Below are 9,765 nucleotides of genomic sequence, written 5' to 3'. Positions count from 1 at the left end.
GCGAGTTTTTCATATTTCTCCCCCAAATTTCCGTGAAACACCAACCGTATCTCTGCAGTAGAGGCTGATAACGCAAGGAATTCTGGGGAATGTAGTTTTGGTTTGCAGCTAGCGAGACATTTCCGGCAGAAGTTGCTGGGCGTGAGATGAAAGCGAGACAGTTTTCCGCAAACGTCGCTCAAAGGCCCACCGTGGGGTTGGGGGTGTGTTGGGGGGGAGGGTGGGCATGAAGGGTGTGGCTGCTTGTCCCTACGCGATTGGCCGGCGGCTTTTCCGGCACGCTCATACGGCGCTTCCGGGCCCCCGGTCTCGCAAGGCCGTCTGGGAGTTGTAGTTCAGACTCTTGCCCGAACTCCGTAGTCCAGCTGCGGCTAGGAGGTCAGAGGCTGTCCACCGCCTTCGGTCCTTGGCTTGGAGGATGGATCCGGGGTCCGGGGCCGAGGCGGCCCCGTTGGCTGGTTTGGCCTGGTCGTCGGCCTCGGCGCCCCCGCCTCGGGGATTCAGTGCGGTGAGCGATGTCAGGGGACCAGGGACGAATAGGGAGAGAGGCGGCGACACCAGGGGCCGGGGGTTGAATAGGGGCAGAGTCGGCTGCGGCCGGGTAAGAGCCTGGCGCTGACCCGCGTCCGCGCTGTAGATCTCCTGCACTGTGGAGGGGGCGCCCGCCAGCTTCGGCAAGACTTTCGGGCAGAAATCCGGCTACTTCCTGTGCCTCAATCCTTTGGGCAGCCTAGAGGTAAGGGGCCCTCACCTTCGGAATCCCCGGGGTCCTCCCACTCCCCCTTGTCCATTCGCTGGGCTCTATGCTAGGCACACGGTCCCTGCTGCTGAGTGATTCTCGATGTATCCCCCCCCCTCCGCCAGAATCCACAGGAGAACGTGGTGGTCGATATCCAGGTCCTGGTGGACAAGAACCCCCTCCCGCCGGGATTCTCCCCGGTCTGCGACCCCTTGGACTCCAGTGAGTCCCCTGTCGAAGGCGGGAGTCGGGTGGGGGGTCAGGGGCACGTTCGCGTCTCTGCGGGGAGGGTCCAGGAAGGGAATGGAGGGACCACAGGCGTGAGATTTTTGAATTTTGGCCACCCCCTCGATGCACTGGGTAATGACAGTGTTGACTGAGAACACAGAGCCCTGGTCTAGGGCGGGACGATGTACCCCGCCCTGCGTAAAAATGTGCGATTGGTACAGTCCCTGTTCTAGAGTAAGTGTTCAGTCAATGCGACCTGTTTTATTACTGTTGCTACTACGCCTTCTTCTTACACTGTAGCTAAGCTGATCCACGCGCAGTTCTATTTTCCACTTCCACGCTTTTGCACACGGGCTCCGGTTGCCCTGGTGCTGCCCTCCCAGCCCCGACTGCTCTGCTTTCTAACCATCAGGCTCTCCCTGACTCTCATGCCCTCTCCATGTCTTGTCATTTATATTTGGCTCTCAGCATATATCTATTGGTACTGGACTTGGCAAACTTTTCCTGTAAAGGGCCAGGTAGTAAATATATTAGGCTTTCCAGGCCAGATGGTTTCTGTTGCATATATATAATATATATCCCTTTAAAAATGTAAAAGCCATGCTTTGCTCATGAGCCAGACCTTGGGCTGGATTTGGCTCATAGGTTGTCGTTTGCTGACCTCTGGATTAGAGGGCTGAGGGAAAGTGTGTTTGGAGGGCCAGGATGGGTACCCAGTTCTGTCTGATCCCACAGCTACCCACCCTCCCTGTGGTGCCCATGGCCACCCCATGAATGCTCCTCCATGTCACCAAAGATGAGGCTGGCCCAATGGCTCCTAAAAGCTTCATGGATTCCCCTCCTATGGCTTTACCATTCAGGATTTAATCACTGCCCCAGCGCCATCCAGATGGCTGCCTTAAACAGCACCTTGGTGAGCATTCTCCTGGAGCCATCTTTGGACCCCTTTCCGGCTTCTCCCCTTTTCTCATTCCCCTGTCCCTCACTCCCAGAGGCCTCCGTGTCCAAGAAGAAACGCATGTGTGTGAAGCTGGTGCCCTTGGGGGTCGCGGACACAGCTGTCTTTGACGTCCGGCTGAGTGGGAAAACCAAGACGGTGCCTGGATACCTGCGAGTAGGGTAGGGACACCCCCCAGCCCTCCTTCCTTGCCCTCCCAACCCCCATACCTACCCCTCTGACCCTCAGGGACTCCTATGAGTCCTTCCGTCCCTTCTGCCGCCTCTCTGTGCCTCAGTTTCCACATGTTAAGGTGGGGACAGTTGTACCAATCTCGTAGGGTGCTGGTGAGGAGTAAATGAGTTGGTGTGTCTGAAGCACCCGGTACGGTGACTGCACCCAGCATACTAGTTAGTATGTTGCCGAGCGTGTGGGCTGAGATGTGAGGTCACCGGAGGCCTGCCTTCCCCTGGCAGCTATTCTCAGCCCTGGCTGCACATTGGGCCAGAGCCCCTTCTCTCTTTTCCCCCTCCTCTAGGGACATGGGGGGCTTCGCCATCTGGTGCAAGAAGGCCAAGGCCCCGCGGCCAGTGCCCAAGCCCCGAGCTCTCAGCCGAGACATGAGAGACCTCTCCCTGGGCCCGCCTGGCCAGCCCAGGTGAGTCCTCGGGCTCAGGGATGGGAGCGGCCATGGTGGGGGGCGGTGGATATCAGGCCTCTGACTTGGGTCATCCTGCCTCCACCAGCAAGGGTGGCTTCCCGGAGCGGACGCTTTCGAGGCTGGGCTCTCGGGCATCTACACTTCGGAGGAGCGACTCCATCTACGAGGCCTCCAACCTCTACGGCATCTCAGGTGACCGCAGAGCAGGGAAATTGAGGCACTGGGGTGGGGGTGGGGCGAGACTGGCCCGAGATTGTACAGCCAGGAAGGCAAAAGGGCAGGGATGGACCAGGCCTGGGCTTCCCCCATTCTGTCAAGACTGGGAAGAGCCGAGACCTCCAGGATGGGCTTCTCGGGGTGGGGAGCGGGCAGGCCTCAAGTCTCCTGGGCCTCAGCTCCTTCCCCCCATCTGCTTTCCTCAGCCATGGATGGGGTTCCCTTCACGCTGCACCCCCGATTTGAGGGCAAGAGCTGTGGTCCCCTGGTGAGTCCGGTCCCGGGGAGTCTGGGTCTGCCCCTCCCCATTGCGTTTCTAGGCAACAGGAATCAGGGAGCATCCTCTGTGTAACCAGCACCTCAGCACAGAGGGGAGTTCCTGGGTGAGAGGAGGCTGGAGGCCAAGGCAAGGGGGCGGGAGGGCCTCCTGGAATGGGGGAGTCAGGAGGGGCAGCTGGATGCTGGGGGCGAGAGATGGTGGCAGGAAAGGGGAGAGGACATTGGGCAAATATTGAGGGGGCCCTCCTTGAAGATGAGGGAACGGGGGCTCCACGCTGGGGTCCCTGCCCGAGACTGACCTGCCCCTTGCCTGCCAGGCCTTCTCTGCCTTTGCTGATCTGACCATCAAGTCACTGGCGGACATTGAGGAGGAGGTGGGTGCAGGGTAGGGAGGGGGTGGGGTTGGGGTGTGCAGGGCCCCCGGTCTCCCCTGGGTCCCTCTTCTCTCCCAGCTATAACCCACCTCGAGGGCTCCAGATCCCCCAGTCCCTAAGTGCCACCCCATGCCCCACCATTTCTCCGGTACCCCAGTGGCTCCTCCTTTGCTCTGTGCTCTCCCCTCACCCCACTCCCCACCCCCCAGTACAACTACGGCTTCGTGGTGGAGAAGACGGCAGCTGCCCGCCTGCCCCCTAGTGTCTCTTAGCCCCTCGCCGGCCCCAGGGAAGAGTCCCCGTCCTGACACCCCCGGACTGGCAGCTGCCCACCGCATTGAATCTCGGGAGCCTTGGTGGCACAAGGCATTCTGGACCCTCGGCCACCCAGCAGAGCAGCAGCCCTGGAGGAGGGGCTGGGAGCGGTCTGCTTGGTGATGGGTCTCCTGCCCCCCGGGCCCTGATGGGCAAGGCAGGGGGAGGGGCTGGACGGAAACCAGTGCCTTCAAGTCATTTGTGTCAAAACTTGCTGGTGCCTGGAGGCCACGCGGGCGTCCTCCCTCCAGGAAATAAACACCACGCTGTCCGGGCCGTCTGTAGTCTCCATTCTGACTGTGGGTCTCTGTGGCTCGCAGGAGCCAGGGACGGACGCACACCCAGCAAGCGGGTGAAATCCTGGAGGGGAGGGGGCGCTGCCACCACTCCCATTCTACAGAGGGAGAAACTGAGGCTCAGCGAGTGCCTGAGCCGGGATTCCGAATCACAGAGGAGACTGGGTCCCGCCCCTCCATCATTGCGCGTAACAGTAATAATAGTAACAGCTATCGTTTATACTCCGAGGACCTCCTCACCAACACCTGATGTACAGTATCTCATTTAGTCCTCCCCCAGCTCAGTGGGAAGCCATGGTTGTGTGGCCATTTCACAGATAGGAAAACCGAAGCAGGAGGCGGCTAAATTCACAGCTGGGATTCCAACCCAGAGCCTGCTCTCTTAACCACCAAGCTGTTCTGTTCTGTGCGTCCCTTTTCCTCCGCTGTGTGGTAGACACAAACGGTGGATACTCATGAATCGCGGTAGTTACCTCCTCTAAAGTAGTGTGAAAACTGAATTAGGAAATACTGTATTCCTCGAGGAGATACGGGTAGGTTCTTTTTTTTTTTTTTTTTTTAATTTATTTATTTATTTTTGGGTGTGTTGGGTCTTCGTTTCTGTGCGAGGGCTTTCTCCAGTTGTGGCAAGCGGGGGCCACTCTTCATCGCGGTGCGCGGGCCTCTCACTATCGCAGCCTCTCCCGTTGTGGAGCACAGGCTCCAGACGCGCAGGCTCAGCAGCTGTGGCTCATGGGCCCAGTTGCTCCGCGGCATGTGGGATCTTCCCAGACCAGGGCTCGAACCCGTGTCCCCTGCATTGGCAGGCAGACTCTCAACCACTGCGCCACCAGGGAAGCCCAATGGGTAGGTTCTTGTAAGCCTCTGGTCACGTTTTGGTCAAGTAATCAATACATAACCTTGTTTTCTGTGCATTTCAAGACACCTTGGTTTTTGTTTTTTGTTTTTAATATGACAGCTTTAATTACAATTCCCCTCCTGTTTTTTTTTTTTTATGTGTTACTATTGTGTTTTTTTTACTGCCAGAAGCAGTCGTTTTTTTTTGTTTTGTTTTTGTTTTTTAAAATTTATTTATTTTTGGCTGTGTTGGGTCTTAGTTTCTGTGCGAGGGCTTTCTCTAGTTGCGGCGAGCAGGGGCCGCTCTTCATCGCGGTGCGCGGGCCTCTCACTATCGCGGCCTCTCTTGTTGCGGAGCACAGGCTCCAGACGCGCAGGCTCAGTAGTTGTGGCTCACGGGCCCAGTTGCTCCGCAGCATGTGGGATCCTCCCAGACCAGGGCTCAAACCCGTGTCCCCTGCATTGGCAGGCAGATTCTCAACCACTGCTCCACCAGGGAAGCCCGACACCTTGTTTAATATACATGCTGCCGATTCGTTAACGGTGAACTCACGGCCACCAGCCATAGAACTCACGTCTGAACAAAGCTCATCGGAGAGTATTTGCTCCCGGAGGCACATCCCAGCCTTCTTGCACCTGGGGACACTAGATAGCTCTTCAGCACTACACTTGGGGGCCTTTGCAAACAGCAAAAATCACCAATGAAAAAGCACAAAAATGCAAAATAGGCCACTGGCTAGACCTCAAGAAGGATGCCTGTTTACAGTCAGAGCTGGAACAGGAAGGCAGAACATCGCCTTGTCCTACCACAGCTGGGAACATGCACCTCTGAGGACTCAGATTTTTTCCGGCACTGTGCGTGTCCACCAATAGCCACAAAAGCACTGTGAGTATTGATTTGGGGGTCACAGATTTGAGCCAGTAGGAGAATTGGCAAATACGGACTCCACAAACTGTATTTGTGAAATGAACCACCCCAGGCTCACACTGTCTCTCCCATGCATGTGCTTCCTCTTCTGCTCTCTCTTCCCCAGGTACCCATAGCGTCAGGGTGGCCCAGATCAGGAACATTCCCCAGATCTCTGGAGCGTAGGAAGGCTAAGGCTTATTTCTCGTCCACATCACGTGCCCATGGCAGGGCGGCAACAGGCTGCTGGTCGTAGTTGCAAGGAAACGCACCCGAAGGGGTGGCCAGCATCTCTCCAAGACAGTGGGGATGGACTCAGAAGGGTCTCACGCTGTCACTTAAGTGCTCTGGCCTGGAAGTGCCTTGTCAAAGTTCTGCTCACAGCTCATTGGCCAGAAGGAGTCACACGGGGTCCCAAGGGGATGTGCCACCCACCCAGGCACTTGTGTCTAATGACACTGCCCTGGGGACCTGAAGGGGGAGACACTGCCCTGCACAGGGATCTGAGGGAAAAGAGTCCCCTGCCCTGGGAGTCTGAGGGTGGAGACAGTGAACTATCCTGGAGGGGAGGGTTGGGGGAGATGATACCCCCTCCCCCACACACTTCAGCTGCCTTGGAAAAACTAGGCCTCTGATGCTAAGATATCTCCCCGAATCTCTCCACTCTGGGCGCAGCCAGCACCTGCCAGGTCCCACCCAGGTTGCTCTGGCGCCGGCCATGGAATCCGATCCAGCTGGGAAGCAAAGGCTGTTTGTTCTCTCTGGTTGTGATCTTGGCCACCCCGAAACCAGCCCCAGATCACTTTCCAGGGCATCTGTGTGTGACCAGGGGCCCCCGGACGACCCATACTGGCCTTGGGTCCGACTGGATCAACCATCATTGCCAGGTCACTGACTCTGCAAAATCCCAACCCTCTTGAGTGCAACAGGGCCTGGGAACAGCCTCACAAAGGGGCCAGAAAGTCCTGGTGGAGCCTGTCCCCTTAGCCCCCAACTCCTGACTTGGGCCACATCAATCCTCACAGCTCCAACTAAGCTTGCATCCTCTTGGGCTACAGGGAAGGGAGAAGAAGAGGAAGACTTATCCTTCTGCCTTTAGCCGGCTCTGAGGTGCTGAGACCCGGGCATCACAGGGGCCTGGGGACTGAGAGGGACATTTCTGGGGAGATGTGGTCCCAGCTCCAATGCTCACTAGCTGGTGACCCTGAGCAGTGGCTTAACCTCTCTATACCTCAGTTTGTCCATCTTTACAATGGGAATCTCAAAGGTCCTCACCTCATTCGGTAGTTCTGAGGGAGAACTCTTGTGGGACTGTGTCTCTCCGCTGCCTCTGCTGACTGTTGCAAAAACTCTTCCTGGCTCTCAAAGTTCTTCTCAGCTGGAAGCCTTCTGCAGCCCAAAGTGCATGCAGAGTGAATGGAAGATGCAAGTCCTAGTGGCTTCTACTAGTGGCATACCCCCACACTTCTTGTATTCAAGTGTTCCAGAGCCCAGCTGTGGCCCCTACTGCTCTCTCCACCCCCAGATCAGAGCAATGATCTGTGCCAGCCTTCAGCATCCCCTTGGACACCCTCCCACCCAAACCCCCAAAGCTGCTGGCTTCTACCCCATCATTCATTCTGCCTATATTTTTGTTTGTTTGTTTGTTTTGGTTTTGTTTTTTTTTTGCCATGCTGCTTGACTTGCGGGATCTTAGTTCCCTGACCAGGGATTGAACTTGGGTCACTGGCAGTGAAAGTACTGAGTCCTAACCACTGAACCACCAGGGAATTCCTTTCTGCCTGTTCTTGAACTTGAGCTAAGTGCAATGCCCAAACAAGTCCTCTTCTCTTCTGAGCCTGGCTAATCATATTTACTGTTAGGTCTGAGACATTCATCTGTGTTGCCTGTACCAGTAATTCCCTCTTGTTAATTGCTGAGTAGTATTCCATTGTATGGATGTACCAGAGTCTGTTCATCTGTTGATGGACATTTGGATTGTCCCTAGTTCTTGGCCATTGAAAGAAATTGCTCTGAGTACTCTTGTACATGTCTTTTGATGAATACACACTCATATTTTTTTTGATTCTTACTAGTCGTATATATTCTTTTTTTTTTTTTAACATCGTTATTGGAGTCTAATTGCTTTACAATGGTGTGTTAGTTTCTGCTTTATAACAAAGTGAATCAGTTATACATATACATATATCCCCATATCTCTTCCCTCTTGCATCTCCCTCCCTCCCACCCTCCCTATCCCACCCCTCTAGGTGGTCACAAAGCACCTAGCTGATCTCCCTGTGCTATGCGGCTGCTTCCCACTAGCTATCTATTTTACATTTGGTAGTGTATATATGTCCATGCCACTCTCTCACTTTGCCCCAGCTTACCCTTCCCTTTCCCCGTATCCTCAAGTCCATTCTCTAGTAGGTCTGCGTATTTATTCCTGTCTTGCCCCTAGGATCTTCATGATCATTTTTTTTTTTTTTTAGATTCCATATATATGTGTTAGCATATGGTATTTGTTTTTCTCTTTCTGACTTACTTCACTCTGTAGGACAGACTCTAGGTCCATCCACCTCACTACAAATAACTCAGTTTCGTTTCTTCTTATGGCTGAGTAATATTCCATTATATATATGTGCCACATCTTCTTTATCCATTCATCTGTTGATGGACACTTAGGTTGCTGCCATGTCCTGGCTATTGTAAATAGAGCTGCAATGAACATTGTGGTACATGACTCTTTTTGAATTATGGTTTTCTCAAGGTATATGCCCAGTAGTGGGATTGCTGGGTCATATGGTAGTTCTATTTTTAGTTTTTTAAGGAACCGCCATACTGTTCTCCATAGTGCCTGTATCAATTTACATTCCCACCAACAGTGCAAGAGGGTTCCCTTTTCTCCACACCCTCTCCAGCATTTATTGTTTGTAGATTTTTTTGATGGTGGCCATTCTGACCGGTGTGAGATGATATCTCATTGTAGTTTTGATTTGCATTTCTCTAATGATTAATGATGTTGAGCATTCTTTCATGTGTTTGTTGGCAATCTGTATATCTTCTTTGGAGAAATGTCTATTTAGGTCTTCTGCCCATTTTTGGATTGGGTTGTTTGTTTTTTTGATATTGAGCTGCATGAGCTGCTTGTAAATTTTGGAGATTAATCCTTTGTCATTTGCTTCATTTGCAAATACTTTCTCCCATTCTGAGGGTTGTCTTTTGGTCTTGTTTATGGTTTCCTTTGCTGTGCAAAAGCTTTTAAGTTTCATTAGGTCTCATTTGTTTATTTTTGTTTTTATTTCCATTTCTCTAGGAGGTGGGTCAAAAAGGATCTTGCTGTGATGTATGTCATAGAGTGTTCTGCCTATGTTTTCCTCTAAGAGTTTGATAGTGTCTGGCCTTACATTTAGGTCTTTAATCCATTTTGAGTTTATTTTTGTGTATGGTGTTAGGGAGTGTTCTAATTTCATTCTTTTACATGTAGCTGCCCAGTTTTCCCAGCACCACTTATTGAAGAGGCTGTCTTTTCTCCACTGTATATTCTTGCCTCTTTTATCAAAGATAAGGTGACCATATGTGTGTGGGTTTACCTCTGGGCTTTCTATCCTGTTCCATTGATCTATATTTCTGTTTTTGTGCCAGTACCATACTGTCTTGATTACTGTAGCTTTGTAGTATAGTCTGAAGTCAGGGAGCCTGATTGATGAATACACACTCATTCTTGTTGGGTAAATACCCTGAGTGGAAATTCTAAGTGGTAAGAGAGGCCTATCTTCAGCTTAAGCAGATACGGCCAAGCAGACTTCTAAGACTGTTGCACCAATTTACCCTCCCACCCACAGCAAATGAGAGTTCCAGTGGCTCCATGTCTTCACCAACACTTGGCATTGTCAGTTTTGTTAATTTTGGCCATTTGTCTCACCAGTTTGAATTTCTTAGGTATCATGTACACTCTTGCCAGCTTAGAAATCTGAACTGGAAAAGCTGACCCATG

General features: G+C 52.9%; 1 protein-coding gene across 1 annotated transcript; it reads left to right on the top strand.

Moving 5' to 3' along the window:
* The first annotated feature begins 328 nt into the window (after window positions 1–328).
* Window positions 329–4,025, top strand: MVB12A (multivesicular body subunit 12A). Its single transcript, XM_059919758.1, has 9 exons — window positions 329–508; window positions 638–736; window positions 865–961; window positions 1,960–2,086; window positions 2,443–2,562; window positions 2,651–2,757; window positions 2,988–3,049; window positions 3,378–3,434; window positions 3,644–4,025. Exons 1-9 carry the CDS (start codon window positions 419–421, stop codon window positions 3,704–3,706), a joined length of 822 nt encoding a protein of 273 aa, XP_059775741.1. The 5' UTR covers window positions 329–418; the 3' UTR covers window positions 3,707–4,025.
* Window positions 4,026–9,765: the final 5,740 nt, after the last annotated feature.

The sequence above is a fragment of the Balaenoptera ricei genome, chromosome 3, assembly GCF_028023285.1.
Source record: "Balaenoptera ricei isolate mBalRic1 chromosome 3, mBalRic1.hap2, whole genome shotgun sequence".
Taxonomy (NCBI): domain Eukaryota; kingdom Metazoa; phylum Chordata; class Mammalia; order Artiodactyla; family Balaenopteridae; genus Balaenoptera; species Balaenoptera ricei.
This window is presented reverse-complemented; position numbering and strand designations above follow the sequence as displayed.

Coding starts and splice junctions, on each gene's coding strand:
- MVB12A (XM_059919758.1), top strand. CDS start 419: ATGGATCCGGGGTCCGGGGCCGAGGCGGCCCCGTTGGCTGGTTTGGCC. Junction 962..1,959: donor CTGCGACCCCTTGGACTCCA/GTGAGTCCCCTG, acceptor CCTCACTCCCAG/AGGCCTCCGTGTCCAAGAAG. Junction 2,087..2,442: donor CCTGGATACCTGCGAGTAGG/GTAGGGACACCC, acceptor CCCCTCCTCTAG/GGACATGGGGGGCTTCGCCA.